The sequence below is a fragment of the Chamaea fasciata genome, unplaced genomic scaffold (genome assembly GCF_029207755.1).
Source record: "Chamaea fasciata isolate MVZ Bird 193981 ecotype frontalis unplaced genomic scaffold, bChaFas1.0.hap1 SCAF_15, whole genome shotgun sequence".
Classification (NCBI taxonomy): domain Eukaryota; kingdom Metazoa; phylum Chordata; class Aves; order Passeriformes; family Sylviidae; genus Chamaea; species Chamaea fasciata.
Window position 1 is genome coordinate 2456897 of NW_027094100.1, and position 26516 is coordinate 2483412.

The following is a 26516-nucleotide window of genomic DNA, read 5'->3' on the forward strand; positions in this document are numbered from 1 at the left end:
GTATTCCCATGTTTGATCATTATTGAGTGCTTATTTGAGAACGGTTGTGAGTCTGTTGGCAAAGGGGTGAACCTTACAGAAATTACGGCACAAAGCAGTGAATGCAAATTACTCAGTGGGATTCAATCCTGATGTGGTTTTCCTGGACTCTTAAACAGGAAATGGCCAACAAGCATGAGGAGCCTAGGAAGGCAGTGCCATGGTTGCGTTCAGGGCAGGTGAGGGACATCTGGCTCTTCTGTTCTTACAGCAATGATGAGGCTGGACTACATGAAGATCAAGGACTTGGCTTACAGAGGCAGAATGGTGTTGGCACAATCCTTTCTATCAGGGAACTTCTGAGAGGCTGCATTTCCCAAGGGATGGGAGGTGAAAACTGCAAGTGCCAGAGCCAGGCTTCCATGGAGGTTTCAGTCTGGCTGTGTGCACTCTCAGAGCCCAGCGTGAGCTCTTGTGTCGGCCACTGCACTACAGACAGCAAAAACTCCCCAAAAGGCCTAAGTGGTTCCTTCCCTTTATTTATTCCCATGAGAGCAGTGTGGATCCCCTGGTGTGGGCCAGCTTTAGGAGGAATGTCTGCGTGTGCCTTGATCCGAGACACACCAAGCCTAAGGAAGGCTGACAGGGCACAGCTGTGGGCAGGGCAGTGCCTGGAGGCAAAGGCTGGCAGCTCTGGGTGTCTCATGGGCAGAACTGCCATCGTGTGGCCAGTGTGCCACGGGTGCCACCTCGAGAGGCAAAACGCCCGTGGTGGTGAGGGGCAGGGTGTGCTGAGACACGTGCTACACCCACAGCCAGTCCATGCTTTGGGATAAGTCAGGAAACACAACAGGTTTTTTTGTTGTTTTTTTTTTTTTTTTCCAAGCTGAAATGCAAAGTTGTAAATGCTAAATTCCTTCAGTTACAGCAATCCAATAGGAAAAAAGGGAAATGTACTTTAATGCTGATTTTCCATCTGGTTTTAGCATCAAACAGAAGCCTATTCTTGGATTCCTGATCTCTCTGCAAACAACTCAGCTTGCACTCGAGTTGAGTTGGGGGCGCAAACCCACGTTCATGGCACTTAGGCTGGCTTGAGCTCATGTTTTGTGCCTTCCCACAGCCAGGAGTGCTTTTCAGGCCAGGTCCTTTGATGGGTGCTCTTGCTCTGTCCTGGTCACTGTGCTATTGGGGACACAGACACAATGTCACTGACAAAGCCACCACTCAACCACTCCCTCATAAAAATAATCCAGTTCCTGTCTCCTTGGCAGTGCTTTAGGTTAAGCATCTATTCCATGTGGAAAAGTGTAGCAAGGAAAAGAGAGGAAAAGCAAGAGCTTTGAAAGGAATGGGAGATCCCAGTTTGAGGTGAGGAAGGGGAAGGTTGTGGAAAGAAAAACGGGAGAAACGGGAAACCCGGATGGGACCACAAGAGAGCTGACCGTGGCCACACCAGTCCAGTTATCTCCCTCATTTGTTAAGTGAAAACTCTTTAGAATGGTCTCTACCAGTCAGCTGTTTTTTCCAGGCATGAGAGAATTTAGCTCTTTTGTCACAATTACAAAAAATACAACAATTCTTCCAATCTCTTTGGTGCACCCCACGAGGTTCTCTAAGTCACTGGACACAGTGCAGTTCAGTTGTCAAAAGGACAGGCTGGGTAGTCCACGTAGATGGGAGTGAGGCTGGGGGTCTCTGGGAACACAGGGAACGTGAAGTGGCAGAGCTGGGAATGACCTTGGTCAGGTCCAGCATGACGCTAAGCTGGGCCTAAGAGCTCAAGGACATTGCTGGGGCTTTCCACACGGCCTGTGCTGAGCTGCACACTGGCTTTGCAAACTACAGCTAGCCCTGGATCAATGATCTCTGGTGAGAATTTAGCCCCATCTCCCAAAACTCTGTTTAAGAACATCCTGATGGTGTATGTTACTTGCAAAGGAGATGAGTAGGGAGTGCATCCCCTGAAATTTGTTACATCTCCTCTGATAGTCATTAATATTCAAAGGATGCTTCCCTTTCAGCTTAACTGAGTTTCCTTTTGAAGTAGCAGAATCTCCAGTTCTGAAGAGCTTCAGCTTTAGGAGAATGGTAACAGAATGAAGGACACCAGGGACTGTGTGACAAGTTCTCATTTCAACCCTCTCAAACTGCAAGAAAAATTCTTTCCCAAAAAATGAGCTAAGCAGCTTACCAGGACAGGGCCAGGTAATCCAGACAAACTGCAATAATGCAAAACGTCCTCCACTTTGCGATTTCATGTTTTATTCCCCCATTAAAAAACTCACTTCCTTAAGAGATTTCACTTGTAAAGAACAAAATATTAATGTAACAGCACTCCAAGTCCTTCAGCAAAGAAAAACACCTGCAGTGATGGGCAATCAAGACTTCATCTGAAAATGCAGCAAGACTTCCTCTTCAGAGGATGAGCAAGAGGGCTGGGGGTGCCCATGGGGTGCACACGTAGGTGTAACTCCCGGGCAGAGCTGGGTGGCTCTCGTTTGCACAGAAAAATTAGATGTGCTTTCTGAGTGCTCCAGGTGTTGCACCACACAGGCACTGAACTGTTCAGCTTTAAAAATGCCCTGGAGTGAATTTATGCCCATAATCAATTCAAGCATCTCTGTTGCTATCATGAATCATTAAAAACCTCATTTGCAACCCCAAAAGCAAAACTGTTCTCAAAATTAAGTAGAGCTCCCCAGCTACATACTTAAATGAGATAAAAGCGGCAGGGCTCTGGGTGATGGATGGCTCCCTTTTATCATCACCAGGAGTGACTGTTTGCTTAGGAGAGGGTCTTTGATCTTACCTCCCGTTTTTAAATGTGGTAGAAATAAGCAATGTCCCAAAGAAGACAGATTTCATGGAGACTTCCTGGCTCACAGCACAGCCTTGCATGTTCCATTTAATATTATGTTACTGCATTTTCAAACTGTTTAGAGGTTACTTCAGTGCAATTAAACTAATTCCAGGATTGAAACACGGCAGTTTGAGGGCTGCTAGTCACGAGGTGCAGAGAGGGAATTTCTAAAGCATTTACCAATTTTCTCCTGTGTCCTGAGCAGGTTTTTGGGTGATGTGTGTGAAGGACTTTGCTTGCCCAGAGATCAAAGGACCAGCAGGACCCTGCAGGATCCATGGAACCACGGGAAGTCATTTCCGCATACAAAATGCTGTGTGCATTAGAAACAGCCAGACAAGAATCGCTTTTACAAGATTCTGCAATGGAAGACAACTAATTCACAGGAGTTTTAGAGACTTTATTTATGTATAAACAATTTAAACACTTTGCCATAAATTATCTTTGCCTGTCTCTAGTCTTTGCTCAGCAGCAAATTAAAATTAATATAAAAACTCAATGAACAATTCATACATGTATATTACAAAAAAGTTCTTGTACCAAAGTTCTTATTAGACTTTTTTTTCTTTTTTTTCTTTTTTTTTTTTTTTTTTTTTTTTGTTTTTTTTTGGTTTGTTTTTTTTTTTTTTTTTTTTTTGTGGTGACCGTAATGTGATTGTCTCAGTTTCTCGACCAAACAAACACACTAATAATTTTTAAATCTGAAACAGTGATTGTGCCTTCTGGCTGATGTATGTACAGGGTGATCTGACGTGGTGCCCATTTGCAATAGTGTAACACAATGCCCACAGCTCTACTGGAACTGATACCAACAAACTACTGAATCTAAACAGACTACACCCTGTAACTGTGTTATACTGTCCACAATGGAAATCTTCAAAGACAAACAGAGTATGAAATTTATCTGTAGTGATTTATAGCCACCATTTTGAATGTAACTTTACACTCTGCCCTCTTTGAATAAGTTAAGCTTCAGGCCAGACAAGTGGAGGGTCAGAGTGCAAGTGTGGTTTTGTTACTTTTAAATATATTTTCCTTTCCTATTTCCAGTGCGCTCTCACTTGCATTTCATTTGTCCTCCAGTTGCTACACACAAATCACCCCAAAGTCATGTTTTAAATGCATCTGTATTTTGCTTTAAATGAAAACCTCTTGGATATTTATCAAACAAGCAGTCTGAATCATCTGTGTTTCATCAGCTGGTTAGTGAAAGTGGCCCACTTGGATTTCTTAGTTTGCTCACGTGTGAATGGAGTGAGGTAATACAATACGAGGCCTTCTTTTTGTTTTTCTTTAGACCCAGAACAAGTGGGTAATATTTCAGGGGTACTTTTTAATTTGTACGGTTAAGAGTTTTCAGTCTGGCTTTAGTCCACTTCAGGATGTGGTTTTTAATCACTTGAACAGTAGCATTTAACTCAAAAAATATGAGCTGTTTTGCCACTTTACTATCCCAGAGTAGCTCAGCCTAGTGCCCCCATTTAGGTCTTCATCTCCTTAGGAGAGGAGATAACAGTTACGACTACTGATTCATCCAGCAAAGGATGACAGCAGGTTAATTTGTTACCTCTTTCCCATTTCATTCTGTCTTAAAAACTGGATGTTGCTGCTACTGTCTGCTAGCTCTGGGTACTGCTCCACGGGCAGGACATAATATCCCTCGTAACCTTGAACCCTTCCCGTGTTGAGGAGCTGCTGCCTCTCTCCGTCCGTCCATACGCGGCTGCCCTCGCGCCCGTCCCGCGCCTTCTGCTGCTCCTTGGCCCAGGCGGCGGCCAGGGCGCGCTGCCGGGCCTGGTCCAGCACTCGGGCCTTCTCCTCGTCCAGCGCCTCGGCCGTCAGCCCGTAGCGGATGTTCATCAGCAGCGTGGAGTGCTGGAACTCAACGTTCGTAAACCTTCGAGTCCTGCCGCTGACCACCAGCGTGGGCTGCGACACGGTGACGTTGATGCCGCTGTCCAGGACCTTCCTCCCGCTGGTCATGGCCAGGGTGACCAGGTCGCTGTCGGCCGAGCCCACCTTGACGAAGTAGTGGGTGTCCCTGCCCTCGATGCTGTAGTGCATCTTCTCCAGGTAGTGAGCGCCGTTCAGGACCGAGGCGATCTTCCTGCTGTCCTCCGTGGCTATGCTGGAAACACCCGTGGTTACACGGCCTTCCTTCACGGCAAACATGATTCCTTTGCCCACGATGGGAGTGCTCGTGGCAAACCAGTGGCCTGCTTTTTCTCTAATTTTGGCATGTAATCTTTTAGATATGACCTGTCCCTCCAGAGCCATGAAAGCCTGGTTGTGTCGTTCTGTCGTCTGCTGCACTCCTGTAATTAGCTGGGGAAAGCAAAACAAAACAAAAAAAAATACCAAAGATGCAGATCTGAACAAACTCATTTCAGAGACCAATAATGATCCTTGCTTTACTTTTTTAAAGGAAAGACGTGCAGAGAAAAATTCTAGACTACAAAAGACCACCCATAGTTATCCATCCATCCTTTTATCCATCCATCCATCCATCCATCCATCCATCCATCCATCCATCCATCCCTCCATCTCTTGTTCAGAATGAGGTAAATACTCATTCAGCAAATTATTTTGCCATCTGTAAGACCAACTAAATGCTTCTCATCACCCTCTGTAGCACCTATGCACCACGCATTTCAATTTTGGCCAATCACAGAATGAATAAGAAAGGCCCAAGTCTAGCACAATTTTAATCAGAGCTGAAAACAAACAGAATCAATGTATTAAAAGGTGACACTTAACTTGTGGACACATTTTCCCAGAGATTTCAACCACTATATATAGCTAAAAGCCTGATGAATATAACCTTTTTTGAAACTAGAAGAAATTTGGGCCCAGAAGCACCAAAGCAATTCTTGAAGAGGGAGTTTAGACTCTGAAATGACTTAGAAGCCTGAGAAAGTGGTGTGCTTAGGTTTAGATGATTATTTCTATTGTATTACCACAAAGATGAAGTCACCCTAGCAAAGAGTAGGTTTGGAATTGGCCTAATACTCTTCTGAAGTTTATTAAATGGGTTGAAATTTATTGTAAAAGTTAAACCCATATCCTGCTGTCCACCCTTAACTTGACAAGTAAGTACGAACGCTGCAACTGAAGTGAAATGGAGTAGCAAATCAAAACCTCTAACTAGAAAAATGACAAATTGTGCTAAGAAAACCTTTTACAGGGTGAGAAGAAGAACGCTTTTTTACCAGTAAAACAAGTACCAGCCTAAGTTTATTGCAACACATTATTAGGATGGTTTTACCAAAGGTAAAAGAGATGACAAATTACCCTGACAAAGTCTCCCTTTGTCATTGCTAATCAAGTTAATCGAGTTACAACTTGTTAATCAAGGAATAACTCAATAAAAGACAAACTAATGACACTGTAATTGTGATAACAACGAAGGCTGGCATGAAAGGCATATGTTCATTAGTATAAAATGTAGCTATACTCACTTCACTTTACACTGAATTAAGTGCTTGGCCTTCTGCTGTAACTACAGAAGAGCCAGTGATTCTTTCCATAGAGTGGGGCAGATTTATCCAGAAAAGTAATTTAATCTTTCTGCCTACCTGTCCATTTTCACATGCTTGACTTTCAGACAGCTCGTATGGTGGTGACACAAAGTACATTTTTGCTCTAGGGAAACCAGGAATGATGTTGCTAAGCTGAAATCCAAACATCACCAACCAGCTCTTGACATCTAAAAATCAAAAGAAAGCAGCTAAGTGAGAAACACATGTGTTTAACAAATAGAGGAAATAAAAAAAATTAGGAAATCCCTCTTTGACATCCTTAATTTCAAGCAGCAACTGAAGCCACAATTAATATTACAGGATGAAACTTTACAGAACTGTAGCAATCCACCGTGAACGGGCACAGGAAACACTGCATTAAGTTTACCCTAAATAATTAATCAGGAATATACCAGCTCTTTCATTCTTTTCCATTAGAGCACATGAATTATCCAAACATTTTACAGTATGCAGTACTTGTTCCATCTCTGACACCTTCTGTCAGATGTGGCTACTGTGTGTAACCTATAAACTGTATTGTATAATGATATTTTATTAGGTTAACACTCTAAAAACATCTGCAAAGTCCTTTGGGGAAAGACATGGCTCCTCTTCTATGTCCTACTTCTATCAGCTGTCATCAGGTCTCAGGAGGCTCCATTAAAAGCAGTGAGATGCTAGATTTGTAAATCAGATGTCTAAATTTAGAATATCCTCCCCATGCCTCCAGGGAAAGTAGGAGCTGTGTGGGAGGATTACAGCTCTGCTCTGAGGTGAGCCTCAGCAAGTTCCAGATGTGGGTTCAACCACAGAAACTCTGTCCTCACATCTAGGTGTAAAAGCTGAGTAACTAAGTTAATAACAGTAATTCTCACTCACCAGGTATGAAAAACTAATGATGTATTTTAGTTATCCAAATGATAACTCTTTTAACAAAAAAAAAGAAGTTCACGACTCCATTTGACACAGAAACATTTCCTGTTTTCATGATAATTTTTGCTTAAAAAATCTCTCCTTTCTTTCCCACTGGCCATCTCTCCTTGCTGGCCCACACTGGCTGCTGATGCTGCTACTGCCACTTCTGTGAGCTGAGCTGTTGCAAAGCCTGTTTTCCCCAAAAGTCTTTTTTTCTTGGCAATTCTGACTCTAAAAGAAGTAGTAAAATACTCTGCCTCTTCGAGGTATCTGTATCCATCTCCCACCACACAGTGCCTACTGTATTTTTCCTGAACCTTTGGACAGCACAGGGTTACTGGTCCTTATAAGGTTTCAATTTTATTTTATGGTAAAATGGTATCTCCTGAACAATTCACTTCAGCTGCTCTAATTCCACAGAAACCAGAGGGGACCTATATACTAAACAGTTACTATTTTGCTGAGCTAATGTTCTTTACAGCACTGCACTTGCTACAGGAATTTGTTTTCAGCAAAACCTGTGAATAAAGCAGTGTCAGGGGTTAACAGTAAGAATGGACTGGGGGGGGGAGGGTTTTTGGTGATGGCTTTTTTTTTTGTTCTCTGTTTTTTTTGTGTGTGTGTGTGTGTGTGTTTTTTAACTATGACAACAAAGGTGCGACCGTAATCACTTCTTGTCAAAGATTATCTGTTCAGTCCTGCAGCAGCAAATATTTGCATCACCCATTAAGTATCATCCAGTGGATGGATAAATCAAATAAATATGATTTCAGAATGTAGCAAAACACAGTAAGATGATGTTGAAAATCAAAACCAAAGGGTGGTGGATGAAAATAGGACTTTTGTTGAATTTAGGACAACCAGGCAATTTTAGTTACCAGTATTTTCACACTATCAGATACAAATCACATTATCTCCTAATTGCAAAGTTGCTCCACTAGAACCTGTGGTGTGTTACACCTACTGTTAGGTTGCAATGTACTAATGAAACGTGCTATGATTTTCTTTGAAGGAAATGCACACTTTTCTTGAAATTCAAATTACTGCTAAAATTAGGATCATTCCTTTTTTAAATGGTATCACTACTGATTATTGTATACTGCATATTCAATTCTGAAAAAAAGCTTTTCCTGAAGACATATTAATTACCTTTCCTTTTAGAAACTGCCAGCAGCTAGTTCAAGTACTGTGTGATGTTACTAAGTGAAAAATTATTCCTCATTAAGAAAGGGTTACAAGTTTTACCCAATTCTAACATATGTGATCAAAACTACTTTTGTTTCTTTGCTCTACACAATCCATAACGTTTATTAGTCTTTCAGGATGAAATAATCTTAAAAAACATCAAGGATTTAATTTTAAAGACTAAAGATTGTTTGCATATTAAAAGTTAAATAGGAAAAAGAGGTCTAATTAAATCCATTCTTGGTACTAATTCATAATGTGCCCATGGGCTCAGTCAGTAGCTAATTTTGAAAACAGCCCTGAAAGAAAGAGATCTGAGCACTTCTGGTTTGTGATCCTGAACCAACCTGTCAGTGAATACTATATTTGACTTCACTTTTCTTGATATGGAATTAGAATCAATACTTCTTTATACAGTGCTAGTTCAATAAGAGGAGCACTATGGCTGTGCTGAAATTTTATATTCAGGAAAACTTTATTTTTTTCCCTCCATAATTCATCATGGCTTCTCCCTTAGAGCCCTTCATTCAGGAAGGAGCAGTACCAAGGAATCAGAAATATCCAGTTCTTTTCATAGCCAAAAGAGGAAGATGACCCAAACTTGATGTGAGGATTGAGCAAAGGGCTCATAAGGAGAAGCTGGATTTTTTTTTCCCAAATCAGCTTCCAAGCTGTAGTGTTATATATTATAAATGTGAAGAAGTCTCACCTGTTACATAATTCTTTAGATCCAGTTCATTGCTGAGAGGGTTGTTACTCTTGAACATGTACAGATTGAAAGGAGCGGGTTCGTTGCCAATTTTTTTCCACATGGTGTAATCAGGAGATGTCCAGCGCCCAGCCAGGACATCATAGTCCCTTTGGGTAAAATGCACGAGTTTGGTTAAAGGATCATACAGCCCTCCATGGAACCCAATGACCAGCTGGAAATCTGGGTTAGAGTCGTAATAGATCTCTCCATAGGCCGTGTACTGGAGCTGCTTGATCATGAGGCCGTTGATGCTGAACACGGCTAATGGAGTGCCTGTGTTATCAGAGGCCACGTAATACTCTTCCCCGCTGCTGCTCTCCATTGCAAAGAGGTGGCCTTGCAGATCGTAGTACAAAGAGGTGATTTCGGAGTTGGAATGATTGTAGACATGAGTCACCCTTGTTGGATTGTGAAGATCAGCATAAAAATACTGTAGATGATGCCCCAGGTTGGTCTTGCAGGAAGCCCTCCGGCCCAGTCCGTCGTAGCGGTACTGGACACTCCACCCATTTGCTTTGTTGTAAGCTCTTGTCAGGAGCCCTTTGGAGTTGTACTCAAACACATCCGCGCCCCTCTGCCACAGGAACCCGTCGTCATCGATCTTGTAGGGGATGTCCCCCAGGCGTGTGATCCTGTCCCGGAGGTCGTAACGCAGTGGCATCAGTCGGACGCTGTTTCCAGGATTCAGGAGGTGGAGGTTCCCGTTCAGGTCGTAGCTGTAGCGCCAGGTGGGCCTGTCATTGACTGCCACGCTCTGCAGTTGCCCATCTCCGTCGTAGTCATAGGTGTACTTGGTTGTGTTGGCGTAGGGACCCAGTTTGAGCTCTCTTTTGGTCACCCTTCCCATGCTGTCGTACTGCACGGTCATCCAGTACATCAGGGACCGGAACATTTCGTACTGCACTTCCTTAATGCGCCCATGGGTGTCAAAGTGCTTGCTCAGCGTCATAACTGCCGTGGTGATTATCTGGTTTATATCATAATAAATAACTCCAAATTTGCCAAAATGCTCTACTTTGCCAGAAATCTCATCATAACGGTAAAGGTCAACTGGAAGAGGCGTCTCACTTATGATGGGTTTGATGCTTGCGATTCGGAAGCTGTTGTCATGATATGTATAATCAAACCTTGCGTTGACCATTCCTTCTTCAGAGAACCTGTAGATTTGTTTGTCAACAAGAGGGCCAATTTTCCGATAGCGAATCGTACAAGAAAATCCTCCACTTTGCAAATTCACCATTTTTAGGACACCCGTAGTTTCGTCATACCCAAAAGTAACTGCCGTGCTGTCATAAACAATTTCAGACAGCTTGGAGAGCTTTCCATACTTGTAGAAGACTTGTCGGCCGGTACCTAAAAATGATGTTTTCAGAATCCTGCCATCATCGCTGTAATCAAAAATGACGGAGGCGTTGCTCTCGGGGGGGTTGTAGATGTTCCTGATGTAGCCCACGGAGGTGTGGGTGGACATGCTGTGCCGAGCCACGCTGGGCATGGTGACGGCGTGCAGGCGGTCCGACGAGTCGTACTCGAAGATGTACTGGCGCTGACTCTGCAGCAGCAGCACCATCGACTGCAGGGGAAACAACAACACATCATTACCAGCTGTCGGCATGTGGCCTGAGAGAGGGAACTGAAGGAAAGTTTACTGGAGAGGCACTAATGTTAAATGAGTACAAAGAGAATCAGATATATTAGTCAGGGGCACAGAGCTGCTCAGGAATATTGTCACATTGCCAGATGAGAGGATCTGCTCCTTGGAAATCAATACACTGATGCTCCAGAGAAAGTGTAGGTTAGCAACCTGTGAGCTGTCCTCCCTGTAGGACGACTTTTTTTTTTAATTTTTCCTTTTTATTCCCTGGGGGATGCAGAAGAGTTAGATAAATGACTTGATTTATCTTTCTGCCAGTAGTTGTAATTTACAACTGCTACTGTGAAATATGTGAGAAACTAAGCAGAGAACATCACCTCTGGTTTACTTACAAGAAGGGAAAGGGAAAACAATATGCAGTTTTGCGGTATTTGAGATACTTTTATGACTGAAGTGTGCTACTTAGGCTAAGTAAAAATGCACTACCATACTTTCATTTAATAAGTAACAATTAGAGATGAATTACCTGCTTCTACATGAACCTTTTGTCAGGTTTAGTCATGCATTTTTGGGCTTAATTAAACACAATTCATTGTGTTAATTTATTGCCATTCTACGGCAGGAAAATATCAAAAGACAGAAACCATGAACAAAATATTTCCCATTAAGAATGAGTCATATTCAGTTGACTAATTGAAAAAGAAGTAGTTTTGAGACCGGGGATGGTTAACAGCTGGGATACATCAAATCTTAGCTACTTGGCGTGCGTCATTTACGTGTCACGAAGCCAAACAGAGCTTTGTGTCCTTGCAGCTAGTGCCAGGAGGAGACACGATGTCACCAGACAGACACGAAAAAGCTACACTCGCGCTGTCTGGTTGTGAGAACAAGAAGGAAGGACGTTTATTTGAGACTAGGGTTTAAATAGTTTTTGGAGTCTGATCAGCGATTGGGCCATGAGGTTGACACCTCTTTGACCCCACTGGCCAACTTAGAAGTCTATCAATTTGTCCTTCCCCCAGGAAGGAATGCATAGTTTACAAAACATCACTTTTCATTTCTCTTATGTGTGAGAACTCCGGTACAGAAACGTAAAACATCAGAAGGCTGAAAAAATCAGGGCGACAACACGACACCACCACCTACGTTTTCCAGGTAGGTGTAGCTCCAGACTTTTCCGTCGGCGAACATGCGCGACACGACCCTGCCCTGCTTGTCGATGTCGGTCCTCTCGCTCATGGCGCCGCGCTGCAGCCCCGCCAGGCGCCCGTTGAGGAAGTAGGAGACGTTGACTGCGGCCAGGCCGCTGCTGGGCAGCCACAGGAAGGGCCGGCCCAGCTGGTCGTAGATGATGCGCAGCGTGAACTTGCGGTGGTCATCGTAGATCTTCTCCGTGCGGATGTTGCGGTCGTAGTCGATGGACAGCAGGTTCCTGCCGTGCACCTGCGGGAGGGAAAAGGGGCTGCGCTCAGTGCACAGTGGGCATGCCCTCCCTCTGGGTTCACCGCGGGGAAATAGGATTGCCCAACAGGGAAATCCTCTGTGAAAAGCGTAGGGTTCCTGTTATCTGGATTTTGCTTTCTACTTGGTAGTGCATTCAAATAATTTTGAGTCTCACTGGGGTATTTCCCATCTGACTGCCACATGAGAAATGATATCCTACAGTAAAAAGCTTCCATTATGGTCAGAACAGACTGACATTCTGCACACCTAGGTCTTAAAGTGCAGAGAAATAAATTATTTTGCATGGACTATTTTTCTACTTATTCTATTTTTCTACTTTCTACTATTTTCCTTTTATTTTTGTACTTCCACCATTATTCTTTTTACCTTTTCCCCTTCAATCACTCTAAGAACAACAGAAGAAATTTTTGTGTCTTTAATGAGGTTTGGCCACTTGGCTTCTATAATTGCAAGACCCTGCTTAGAATTCATTCATTTACTGTTTTCTTTATTTAATTTCCAAATATTCAACAGATCCTTCACTTGGGATCTTAAAATCCTTATCATACAGGCTGGGAAAGATGGACTTCAAGTGCTGACAGCAAAGGTGCTAAATAATTAGGTTAAATATATTTCTTTTTTTCCCCTCCTTTTTTTGTTGTAATTTTCATTCAAAGTACAGCACGAAGTGTTTCAGTGCCAGATTTATTTTAAATAAAAGAGCAAAACAGAGGCAAAGGAGAATAAGAATGCCAAATGGGGAGGCTTCTAGTGAGAGTGCTATAATGAGAGATACCAAAATATATTCACTGGGGGGGAAGCCATAGAATTCAGGCTAATGCTGTAACCTGATAAAGCTTCTTAAGTAATTTAATTGTAGATGTATCATTAATAAAGTAGAAGTTTTTAAATTAGATATAATTTCAGAGCAATCACTACTTAAAAAGTATTCATCAGTTTCTGGGAATTTGTTCTTAAGCTTATATTTTACAGTGGCTTTGATAATGCAACGTTTCCTCTTATCCAAAATTAAACTGTACATCAAACAATATGTAAATTAACCCTGAGCCTTTCTTGAGGACATGAAAGTTATTCTGAGATATATTCACTGGCAGGGGTAAACCCAATTCCCACCCCAACCAACTCAGTAGAAATTCAGTTATACAGACACATTTAAAATTAATACAGATTTGTGTTTGTAAAGAAATAATTATTTCAAATTATCGCTCATTATCCTAATTTTTTCCATTAATGAAATTAATCTCTTTAACAGTTTGCATTTCCTCAGTGGGCAATTACTAGGAAAAAAAAGCTTTTTTTCTGTAGGTTTTCCCAAAGGTTATCCCAGCAACAACTTGCCCTGTGATTCACAGAGAAGACAGAGTATTTTTCTTAAAACACCTTGGGGCAAAAACAAGTCACATTCTGCTCTCCCATTGCAATGAAAATAAAGCCAGGGAAGCCAAACTCAACATCAGTAGTTTTTCAACTGGTAACTCCTGTTTTGTATGATCAACCCTGATGGCAGAGACATAAAACCCCCCCCTTTTTATCAGCTGAAGAGAGCTTTGACCTCTCAAAAACATTTAGCTACAGAATTAAAGAGTTAGTGTATGACTGAAATAGCCCAATTTCTTAAAGGGTGAGCAGATTTTCTAAAAAAAAAAAAGTTTTTCAGAAAGATTGTGAACTGAATTTTTAGCTTTGGGGGGTTTGTTTGTTTTGGTTTTTTGTAACTTCTGAAGCTTCATAAATCAGTCAGGATTTCTGGGGTTTGTTCCCTCCATTACAGTAACAGCAATAGTAATTTGCATGAAGAAAAGTCTAAAAGTCTGACTCCAGGTATCCTCTCTTTTCTCAAAAATATTGTAACAGTTATTTGGCTTTGCCATAGAAAACAAAATTAATAGGGTTTCAAAAATGATAACACACCCAAGAGCTGTGCACACACCCAAACATCACTTGAAGATGCACACATGAACATCCCCTGCTTGGGTAATTCAGTACCTTCATTTGCATTTGTAAAAATAAGTAAAACCAGAGACTGTAATTGCAGTATCATATTAATTATATAGAAACCCAAACAGGCTGACTAATTCCCACCCTTCCTGGGAACACCAAGAGCAGTCACAAGTCACGACTGCAGATTACTCAACAAGCCCTTTCTTTTGTTCACTACCCACGTGCACACCTGGTTTTCCCTGGGCTGCTGCTGATGCGGCCATAGGGACGAGCCCTTTGTGCCTTGGAAAGGTCTGGCCACAGAAATCACTTACACGATGCTGCACCGCAATAAAAACTCTTCAGACAGGAATCTTATCAGGACTGTATCTGAAACTACAGCAAGACACTGAACGTGTGGTGCATCAAACAGCAGCAGACTGAGAGTGGGGCAAGATAAAGGTGAAGTTGCAGTTCCTTTCTCAGGCTCATGACATGTGCCCAGGCAGGTGTGCAGATTCCAACGTGTGTGCCTGGGATGTGCCTAAAGCACGGCTGGGCAGGGCCTGGGCTCAGGCAGCACCGCCGTGTGAGGGCTCACACCATCTGCCAATACTTTGGGTTGGAAGGGACCTGTGAATCACCCAGTACAACCCCTCTGCACTGAGCAGGGACATCTTCAACTGGAACAGGCTGTGCAGAGCCCTGCCAGCCTCACCTTCAATGACTCCAGGAATGGGGCATCCACCACCCCTCTGGGCAACCTGTGCCGGTGCCTCACCACATCACCATGAAAAACTTCTGTATAACTACTTTAAATCTACCCTCCTTTGGATAAAGCTGCCACACCTTGTCCTATCAAAACAGGACCTAAAAAAAAGTCTGCCCCCATCTTCACTTACTGAAGCACAGGGGCATGGGCTCCAGCAAATATTCCTCAGAGTACTGCAGGGTGAAGTACTCAGCCAAGAGGTGAATCACAAGGAATGCCCACCCCTCCAGTCCCACTGATTGTGAACTGGGGCTCCAGGAGGTGGCCCTGCTGCTCTGTCAGCTCTGCAGCAGTGCCCTGCTCTGTTATCACTGTGTGCCACAGCTGCCCCTGCCTGCCACCTGCTCCCCACAGCATTCCAACACACTTGCTCTGCTTCGTTCACTGAACAATTTATAAAGATGAATTAGAATAAATGAGATGCAAATACATTCTATGCTTTCTCCCTCATTTTCAAATTTCATTTTCAGTCCACTCAACCTGTGATAATCTCATAGTGATTTTCATTTAAAAGAGCTAAATGGATATGTGATTATTGTTACAGGAACTAACACCAGACAATTAAATGTTGAGGTGTTGCTAGATAAAGCATTGTTTTGATTTGCATAAACATGGTGCAAGAAAATCTATCTCAGGCAAGGTTTCAGCACTAAGATGTGTTTAACTTCAGCTAATTACCACAAGTACCTCTATTAAATTTTTAGTATTGAGAGTTAGGATTACTGCGATTTCATTTCAGCATCCTATTTATTTTTATTTTGAACAACACCTAGTCAAAATGCAGAGCTGATCTATTTTCCACTTCCAATCAACTGCTGCAGGTCAACACATCAAAAATCAATTACACAGCCATGAAATTTAGTCATTAAGGATTAGCTGCTAATCTCCTTCAATTTTTTTTGTCTAACCTTCCCCCTCTCCCCAACAAGTACATTCTGAGCATTTGTCAGAAGAAGGAAAGATATGTTAACTCAACACTGGGAATTAGATGCCATGCAATAGGAAAATATAAAAAATTAACATCCAAGTATTTTTTTTTGTAAATCACTACATAATTGCTTACATACATCGCATTTGCTATGTGATCTTGAACACACTGAACTGTATCTTGTGTTCAGTGATGTTGAAAGAATTGCTAAAAGAATGAGGACTTGATCAGCACTACATTTGCTTTCTGCCCAGCATCTCAAATCCCTTCCAAAACTGCACACACTGAAGTAGTCCAGTCAAAAAAAAATCAGTGAAAACCAGGCCAGCAAAGAACAGAATGGGATTAATCCAGCTGCAGCAGATCTTTAATTTGGCAGGGGATGGATTACACGACCTGACTGGCTTCCTTATCCTCTGCCTACAATTTTGTAATTACGGCAATTATTTTCCGATCGTGCCATTTGGGAAAGGGAATAAACACAACATGTCTGTCTCAGTGAGTCTGTAGGGGGATTTTACAGCAGCAGGATGCTGTAGTTGTGTTTGCTCCCCAGCACTAGCTGGGGTAAGTCTGCCCTGGCAGTTTTACAAGTGGCGAGTGCTCAGATTCCCACCCCCTTGAGAGGCAGAGTGATTTGCAGTAACAGGGCAGTGAAGCTGGGGGAGGCTTCATATTTTTAAGAGTAGCTGAGGGAGCTGGGGGTGTTTAATCTGCAGAAAAGTTGGTTTGGGGGGATCTAATTGCTCTCTACAAGTTCCTGAAAGGAGTTAGCAAGTTGGGGGTCGATCTCTTCTGCCATATCTCAAATGAAGGGAGAAGAGGAAGCGGCCTGAAGTTGCACCACGGGAGGTTCAGATACTTGAAAAACTTTTTCACTGAAAGAGTGTTCGTGCACTGGAGTAGGTTGCCCAGGAAGGTGGTGGAGTCACCATCTCTGGATGTGCTCAAGAGGCATTGGGACATGGTATTTGGGGATATGGTTTGCGGCAATTATGGTGGAGCTGGGGTAATGATTGGACTAAATGATCCTGAAGGTCTCTTTGAACATTGATGATTCTGTGATTCTGTAATGTTCTAGGTATTTTTACCAATCTCTTTTGGAATACTTCTGGTAATGAAGGTCTATAGCTGATTGCAGTAGCCGTGATGAGCTCTCTAACAGTGTCACACCAAAGACAATCCCAGAGTTGTACATTTTTAACAAGTACAAGTGATGTCCTTCAAAATAAAAAAATGAATTTTCTGCCCAAAGAGGAGAAGGTGATTATTGTAACAGCAAGTTCTACTTACCCTGAGCTTTCTTCCAAACACCGTCACTTTTCCTTTAATCTGCTCCTTCCTCAGGCGCCATTCAATTGAGTTTAAACCATTTTCCATGGGTAGAGAAATATTACATCGTCCTATGGTGGGAGTCACAGTCCCAGCCAGGACATGAGGTTCGCTGTGAAAGCTAATGCTCATGCCATTGGCATACATCACTCTCAAAGTACCATTATTACAGAGCTGGTAGCTGTTCCTCACTTGATCTACAGCAATAATGAAAAGAAAATAATTTAGCTACTCCAGTCATAAAGAAAACATATAGCTTAATTTGATTGGTTTTTTATTGCACTCCTGTTGATGTTAAATGAAGTCAGCCTGCAATTACCATTTACGTGGTACTATGGTGGAAATTACAGATGTTACTGGTTCATGTAAAGAACAGTAGTGTAACAGTGAGCCTGCAGAGAGATACTGTGTTTATTTCATTATGTTTTCCTTTCAGTCTTAATTGTGAATCAAAATGCACAGTGATATGTGTTGAACCACGTAATTTATTTCTGATATGAACAAAACCTCCTGAAAACTGAACTGCTGGATAAACAACAAAGCATTAAACTCCAGGACAAAAAAAAAAAAAAGAAGATGATTGCTGGACTCTTGTAAGTAGGTAGAAGTGCGTGCCTCTTCTTTTTTTGTTTCCCTCTGTTTAAAAACTGTCTCCAAGCAGAGGCCTTGCACAGAATTACAGCGTGGCTTTAAATCCTCAAGGTGTGAGGCTCCAGCAGTGCAAGCTGGCAGCCACAGTGGGTCCCTCTCCTGCCTCCCTGCCTCCCCAGCAGAACCACACTGGCCTGACGTGCACAGCCAGCCTGTCGGAGAAGAGTTACAGAAACAATCCCGTGCTTCTCTGGCCATGCAGTTCTCCAGCTGTTTGACACAGGCAAGGCCCCTCTCAGCCAGGATGGAGTGCCAGAGTGCGCAGCTGTCAGCAACACATCAATATTTGCCTGACAGAAGGACAGCATCTGCGTAATTAATCATCTGGTATAAGAGAAATTAAGTCTTTGTAACCAGACCTGTCACGGTATAATAGTCTATAAATGTTGACATTTATGTCAGGAGGAGACTATTGTTTGATGATGATATTCTCATTCCAGTGACATTATATCTTAATTAAAAAAGCCCCATCACTCACCAAATCCCTTTCAGTCTATCTTTGATAACTGAATTCATCAGATACAATGCCTGGGTGGTGCTTGGAATGCTCTACACAAACTCTGAACCTGTGTTGCTGCTGCCTCCTGCCACACTCAGGCTGTAACACTGTTCTTGGAAGGGCCATCTGTGGCACCGCAACATCCACTGCCCTGATTTTTCTACACTGTAATTAATGGCAGTGTATAAATTTAGAAGATTTCTTCTACTAGAAAGCTTCCTGAGCCTCTCCAGAAGGATCTCCCCCAGCAGCAATATCCAGCAGTCAGGTTGCATCTCTGTGGCACAGAAATCAGAACCAATTCTGCAGGGAAGTAGAGAAACATGCAAGTGGATGAAGTGACCCTGACCCAGGAGGCAGTGGCAGGACTAACTTTCCCCAGCAGGTAGTGACCATTTGTACTTGACACAAAGCAGGGCTGCGAAATGGCTCTTACCTGTCCTGAAGACCTGTCATTTTAGGAATAAGCTTTATGAGAGTTTCTCTTGCAAACCTTACACGGTTTCCCCCTGCTCCTAAGTGCACTAATGACACGAATCGTTAGCGAACTGCTTTCTCAGGCTGCGTGTGTGGTTAGGAGGTGTGCTGAGAAGTGTGCTTTGGTACCTTGAACAACTGTATAGGAAGCCTCCACAGAGGAGAGATTTGTGATGACCGTGACATCGTCATCCCGATTAGAATTCTCAATGTCGATGGTAATAGACTTTTCCATCTCTCGATGAAGGCTAGTTACCACTCCAGTGGGACGTGTTACATTGGTCAGACGCCCTTCATGATCATAGCTAATAGAAAAGTTAGTGAGAGCAAAAAAGCATGAGGATATATGTTCATTTCAATACCCAATGTATTAATAATGCACCACATTTGTGCAAAAAAACCCAGACTGAAACAGATTTTCAAGAACATCCTAGCCAGATCTATTTCTCTGTTCTTGAAAGAGTCTACAATGATGAAATAATATTTTTTAGATACTGATCTCAACTACCTGGGTGCAAATGCAGGCTACCATATTTTAAATTATTAAATTAATTATTATGAATATATGGAGTGATATTTGGCTCAAACAATTATAACTAGTAAATTAGTTTGCATTTTAATAGTTGCATTTCACTCTAAGGAAGTGGACTTCTGATGGACACTGCAATAAACAATTGCATAAACTGCACATTTGCTTTCGAATACTTAGTGGAAACTAAGTATGGTCTTGAGTGACATATCAAGGAATAACTTGCCATAAAGTATTAAAAAAGACATCAGCATGACAACATAATAATTTCATTTAGATCTTATCTGTGGTATTGAACTACATTTTGGGGTCAGTATTTTGGCTCATAAAGATGAAAGATGAAAACTGCAGGATAGAGGTTGGAGTTGCACAAAGGGCAGCAGTCAGCACTCAGAATAGACCTTAGAAAATTAGTTAAATGCTCCAGAAGCATAAAGATTAAGAAAAAGAAAAAAAAAAAAAGGAAAAAAAGGAAAAAAAAAAGAAAAAAAGGTTTTCCATGATTTTTATTGAGTTAAGTTTCTTTAGAGGTATGAAGCCTGAGGTGGGGAGAAAGAAGGAATGCTGCTGGAAATCAAATCATACCCTTTCCCCCTTTCCTGCAGTATGCTCTAGTTGTGTGCATACATTTGCTAAAGAAGCAATCCCTTGGATCTTAGGGACGAAAAATGGGGACCTGAAACAAAATCAGCATTCCAGTCTGACACTCTGCTTGCTGCAATTCTCTGCTCGTACGAGAGTCTCTCACCCAGCCGCTACCAAAACACGCGTGCTTCTAGAGAGCAGAAAGGCAAGAAAAAATGTCCTGTGTAGATAAAGGGAAAAGTTTAGGTAGAGATTAAAACCAACTGGTCATCCTTGGAATGTAGAGATGCAGGGAGCAGGAAGCCTGGAAGAGAACTGGTAAATCCATTGCACTGCCTGAGAGTAACAGAAGAGGAGAGGAGCACGTTTAGTATCGTGGAGCTAGGTCAGCTCATTGTAGGCGGTGGTTAGCTGTAAAGATGAAAAAAATCAGAGCTTTCAACATGGCTTTACAATTAAAACACTCAGAAACCTCAGACTAGGCCACCTGAACAGTACAGCATATCTAAAAAAATTAAGACAGAGATTGGGGCTCCTCAGTTAAAACGAACATAATACATGACTTTCAAATCGATTGCAAATGGTTGCACCCATTCAACTGAATATTGGGGAGGAAGGAAAAAGTCACCTGTGAAGCAACAAGCCTTACCAGAACCAATGGAAGTATTAGGCAAAGAAGGAAACCAATAAAACAAAGCATCATGCGACCTAAAAGGGACCAATAATACATTGTGTTCATTTAAGTAGTTCAGGATCAAAGAAAGATTAAGCAGCATGATTTTTCTCAATATAGTCACAAGTTTCTCTCCACAGATACATATATATTTATATATAGATACATTATCATATCAGCAAAATACTGAAAAAAAAAGATAATATGTTTAGATAATCTATGAAAGTGGGTTTAGTTAGGTCTTAATAAAGGTCTTCACAAAAAAAAAAAAAAAAAAATTGAAAAGCACCCCAAAAGAACAGCTAAAGGAAGAACTTGATCCAGCCAAGCATCTGTCTTGCAGGGGAAAAGAAAAAGTACAAAAAAATGGACAATTTTGAAAATCTGAAAGGTTAATAAGGCCCCTTAAGAATCGGTATGTGGTGTGTTTCATGATGAGCAGAGTGATGAAGAGAACACGTGGATGTCAAATCTTACAGCGCAGACAATGTTATTTAGGACAAACTAGAAAAAACCGTGAGTGTCTCCAGTGTGACTCTGCAGCACTCGGTGAACTTCCAGAAAAACGGCTGGTGAAATTCCCCATCAGCAAATATATTTTGGGCAATGCAAATGAGACATTAATTTAAACTCTTCATTCACATTGCTGGGTTTTTAATTAACCTAGGAAAAATTCCTGGGGATTGCTGTGGGCTACTCACTGGAAATCTCTATTCAAAGTGTAAGTGCAGTCTAAAAAGTAAATATGGATGTGGATGTACAGAGAGTGAAGCAGAAAAATGAAAATATTCCAGCGCTATTTCAAGAAATGATTGTTTTACCCCTGCCATGGGGTGTGCTCCCCAGTGCTGCTCACAGCTTTGAAAGCAGCAACAGTAGAGATTAAACGGGTTTATAAGCAAGTGATGGATACACTTAACAAAATACATACAAAAGTCCTTCCTTGAAGATCTGCAGACTGTTTAGATTACGAGTAGGATATATAAAAAATTCACTATTTAAATTATATATACACACAGTGATACCAATATATAAAGAAGGCATTTCTATATTGTCCATTGTATCAAAATAAAATCTTATTTAAAAAAATACCTTAAAGGTAAAAAAAATAAAATTAATATAACAGAAACCTTTTATATACCACTAAATTTAAGTGACATATTCCTAATGTTTTTTTTAAATTATGTATTATGTGAGAGCAAGTGCTCAGTAGAATACAACACCCAGACATTTATCTGAATAATAAGAATAAACTATATATGAATTAAATTATTATGTATTTGTCTTCTTCATGTCATGAACCTGGGCCTAATGAAGTAAAAAACCAAAATTTACAATGAAAAATATATTAATTGACCAGGTGTCTTCTTCTGCTGCTTCTAGAGAAGCAGTCTCTACCTACTGCAGTCTGTGACACAGCACCAGCCTGGATGAATCAGGTCTGACAAGACAACCTTTACATTTTCAAATGAGGTGGGCTCTGGCTACACTGAAATTCCTGAGCTTTTGTTACTGACTTCAGTTAAAGTAAGGTTTCATCCCAAGTTTTTCTACCAATAAAATTACACGGGCAAACAAACTTTCTCTATGCTAGTATCTTAAAAACCAACAAAAACCCAGCACCTCCCCACTGCTACCTCACCAAGTCTTTGCTAGCTGTGACCAAGGCCCCCTGCCAGCGGGCAAAGGTTTCCCAGGACAGCTCTGGGTGACCCCAGGCACAAAGCTGGTGGCTGTCTCTGCCAGCCTGGTGGCTCTGAGCTGCCCATGGCCACACCTATAGCTCAGCCTTGTCCCTGGGACACAGGAGAGCACTTGGCACCTTCTCAGGTAGCTACAAGCCTCTGTGCATCCCTTCAGTGGCCTTGTGACAGTGCCCCGAGGGCTGCTGTCCCTTGGCCACCGCTGTGGCACTTCAGTTCCTCAGGCAATTTTTATGACCAGCATCCCGGTCTCAGGTTAGAGTTGCGCTCCTGACAGCTCATGGGTGGAGCAGAAGGACAAAGCCATATCCACCACCGCGGAGAGGAGGAACAGCAGCTTCTGACTCAACACGGAGCTGGGCAAGGCACAGATCCACACGCATTTACATACAGCCCTGGTTTTTTTCTCCCTTTTAAAACCGATTCAAATAAAAAACCGCAGCGTTCTCTCAAGATGCTCCCTAGACCAAGAGGAATACCACTGGGAACTGCTTCAAAGATCTGTGCTTCATGCCCAAGCCAAGCTTAAATTACCCCATGTGAGCCTGCTGGTAGCTGTTCTATTATTGAAGAGCCTTGGCTGTTCCTACTGCAAATGAGCTGCATGCACGTGCACAGATGCTATCTATAGAATTCACGTATGGAGTGTGCACACACAAAGCAGCTTGTGTCTGCAACTCTCTGCACATGCACATGTACACCTAGATGAACTGTACAAATTTAATTCGGAGAGCATTTTCAGGGTAAAGTTTCAGATGAATGAGAGGAATATACCCAATAAGATAACAGGGCACTTCAGCGTCTGGTTGATATAAATGCACTGACATAAATTTTTCATAGGAACTTTAGCTCATGTAGTGTTTTACCACTGAAAAGACCTCTGTTCTTTTCCAGTTCTGCTGCCATATTAACAATTTTGAGTGCTGTTTATAGCTGTATGAATGCATGAATGTAACTGCTCAGAAAACTATTTTGTTGTCCTTATAAACTCTCATTGGCTGAAAACTTCTTTCATCTTCAACTGATATTAAGTTATAGCCACCAAAAAATATTGCAGAATGATGAATAGAGAGTTTTCTCTTAGGAGCTGTTTCAAGGTACAAAAGAAACCAGAAACCAGTACTGAGTGACTGTGGACTGTGATTAAGTTTGTATATTTGATTTAAATAATGTCTTTGTGGTTCTCCCATCTGTGGGCTCTATGCTTATGAGAATGTATGTACAAACCCGGGAGAAATAAGTTATTTCTGCTGCCTCATCAAAGTTACTAATTATCAAAGACAGTACCTCAGGCTGTATTATTTAGATCTAAATACGGTATTTAACTGCCACTGACCTGAGGCAAAGGTTGTGCATCTTTTCTTATTTGATCTTGGAAAAAAATCTGCAGCACTATGTTCACATTAAATGAACATTTTCAGCTGGTCTCAGGAAGACATCAGAGGCCCTACCTTCTGTATTTCCTTAGGAATCATAATAAAATTTTTCTAATAAACCACATTAACTTAGCACTTGGTGTGACTCTCAGACACCAGTTGCACCAGTTTTGTAACCGGTAACTTTCTGAAGACATTTTTTAATGTTTTATGGATTTTCACGTAGAGTTTTAAATTACTTTGCTATTTAGTTTTCTATCATTCATTTCTGGTGTTTTGAGAAACAATTAATCTGTATGACTGCATCTTGAGCTACCTATTGAGGCATCCACATGTCATTAGCAATGATATGAAATTTTATTCTGTCTAGTGCAGTGAGCTTTTACTCGAGCTTATGATCAGCAGGTAATACCTTTGTGCGGTCACATAACTGAACTATTTGTGTAACGAATCTGCGGTTAAGAGACAATTTTTGCAAAATATTAAGGAAAAAGCAGCCCCTCCCCAGGCGAAGCCCCGGGCTGGAGGAGAGGAGCGAGAGGCTGGGCACGCAGGGCCCCACGAGAGGGCACTGCTTTCCTTCCAACGGGAACCGACTGCAGCATCCCTCTGTGCAGGGCAGAGCCCACTCCACGCTGCTCCTCCTGTTCCTGCATTCCTTACGTCTTCTCTACACGGAGAAAACAGGTGGCCAAGCCGAATGCATCAATAAACTAAAGAGGTGAGCGCCTTTGCTAGTCTGCCACCTTGAATACAAGACTGCCGTTTAAAATGAAATGTAAAACCTTATTCCTATTTTCTTCTCACTGATTTGGGGAATATTTTTTAATCATTAACTAATTCAGACAAAATATATGGCATCAGACTTGCCATACTTAAGTATATTCTTCAATGTGTTATTTAGCTTCTCTTTTAAAAATCGTTTTGATCAAAAATGGCAATAAGACTACTAAGAATAGGATAAATATTAATAAAAATCGGACTAGTTTTTCTAGATTTTTAGCATACTTTTGAACCTCATCTCTTCAGATGAATTTCACTTAAAGAGGAAGTTCTGTCTGTTTAATCTATATGCTCATGAACACCGGTGTGCTTTTGGGTTATCTACAAATTATGGAACTTACACCAGGGGTCTGACAGATAGCTGGGGATCTAATTTCCTCACTTGTCTCAGGAATGAACAATCATTCAAGTTAATCAACATTTCAACAACCATGAGTAATATATGAGGCTGAACAGAAAGAGAGATAATTTGAGTTCCAAAAGAAGCTGCAGCGTGAGGGTTCCTAGAGAGAGGCAGCTCTGTGGGATCTGCAGATCTGGCTGTGGGCTCTGGGCAGTCGTGCTGGCTATGAACAGCAGCTTAACTAAGCTGGGGTTCTGGCCATGGCACATGGTCCTTTGTGCTGGCTGGGGATGAGCTGCCCCAAACTCAAACCCCAGGCAGGGATCTAGGGGGATCAGCACCCACCCAAAGGACCCAGCACAACTGATGCCATCACAAAGCCACTTAACCATTTCCAGCATCGCCCTGGACTGAGGCGCAACAGCCTTGCTCAGTATCAGCAAAAAACCTACAACAAACGGCAGCAGCGTCGGTCTAGGGCCTACTCACTACCATTTGAAAAATAAATGTACGCTTAATATATCCAAAAACATTCTTACTCATAAAATGTTGTCCATCCTGTTTCATCACTCTTCGTTGCTAAGAGACCACTGTTTCCATTATATGTCATTAATCCGAGCTCCAGGGTCTGTGTGGAGACCAGCTTGAGTCCACCATTAGTGCCAACAGCCAGCGTGACAATCTGATTATCCGGCATCAGTAAATGGCGGGGCATCCCACTGGCGTCCCGGCGCACCTTCAGGGAGTTGCCGTTGTTGTCCATCACCTCCGTGACATCGTTATCGCTGCTATAGGTGAAATTGTACAAGTATTCCCCGGTAACGAGGCTCAGAGTGTACTGGTGAATCCCGTCAGCATTGAAGACATACAGCTCCTGTTCTCCTGGAGATGCAGCTTCATATTGGTTAAAGGAATTAAGAACGGGCCTGTTTTTACTGACAGCCCTAATGCGGATATTTCCGAGATCAGCTATGTAGATGGTACCATCTGGGGCCACAGCTAAGGAAGATGGTGAATTTAAGATGGCATCAGTGGCATACCCATCATCCCCAGCATAGCAATTACAGTTGACATCATTTTTGCAATCACAGTCTGAAGCTGCCCCTGCAAGAAGGCATATTTCTCCATTGGTAGTTACCTGGCGTAGCCGATTAATTTTTTTTTCATCTGTCTCACTGATGTAAAGAACTCCTGTGTGTGAGATGGCAATGGCACTGGCTGATTCAAGTGCAGAATGAATAGCCAGTTTGCTAAGAGAGTAGTCTATACCAGGAACCTGGCAGTGCATGGGGCGTCCAGCAATAATGCTAACTTGATGGTTTTCTGTGATCCGTAAAATAACATTGTTCTCTAGGACATAAAGGGAGTTGTCCATGGGATTGACAGCGAGATCAGTAGGCCACTCCAGCCGTACCTATGAGTTGCACAAATTATTACTGTAAAACTCGAAACTGAAAAGTACACTCCTAGTGTTTAAAATTCCACGTGTAACAACAGCAAATCAGTGAGGGGTTTATCAGCGTAAATCATGAAACCAAGTCATGAACGGCAACTATTTCAAACAATGCTTTTGTTTTTCGGAAATATTAAAGCTACGTGCAGTTGTAACTTTGGCTAATTGTGTTTTCTGTGCAAGAATGGATGCTACATTGTGGAAGCTCTACAATAATTACAGA

At 42.0% G+C, this 26516-nt stretch overlaps 1 protein-coding gene across 7 annotated transcripts in view; it reads right to left on the bottom strand.

Moving 5' to 3' along the window:
- Positions 1–3453: 3453 nt before the first annotated feature.
- Positions 3454–26516, bottom strand: part of TENM2 (teneurin transmembrane protein 2) — a 615717-nt gene continuing 592654 nt past the window's right edge. For all 7 annotated transcript variants that reach the window (XM_066196982.1, XM_066196981.1, XM_066196980.1 and 4 more), the window contains 7 exons: positions 25380–26254; positions 18978–19153; positions 17183–17418; positions 11952–12248; positions 9170–10784; positions 6418–6548; positions 3454–5167 (listed from right to left, as the gene is read on the bottom strand). In XM_066196982.1, the coding sequence (XP_066053079.1) occupies positions 4406–5167; positions 6418–6548; positions 9170–10784; positions 11952–12248; positions 17183–17418; positions 18978–19153; positions 25380–26254 (4092 nt within the window). In that variant the 3' untranslated portion in view covers positions 3454–4405. The remainder of the gene's footprint in view (positions 5168–6417; positions 6549–9169; positions 10785–11951; positions 12249–17182; positions 17419–18977; positions 19154–25379; positions 26255–26516) is intronic.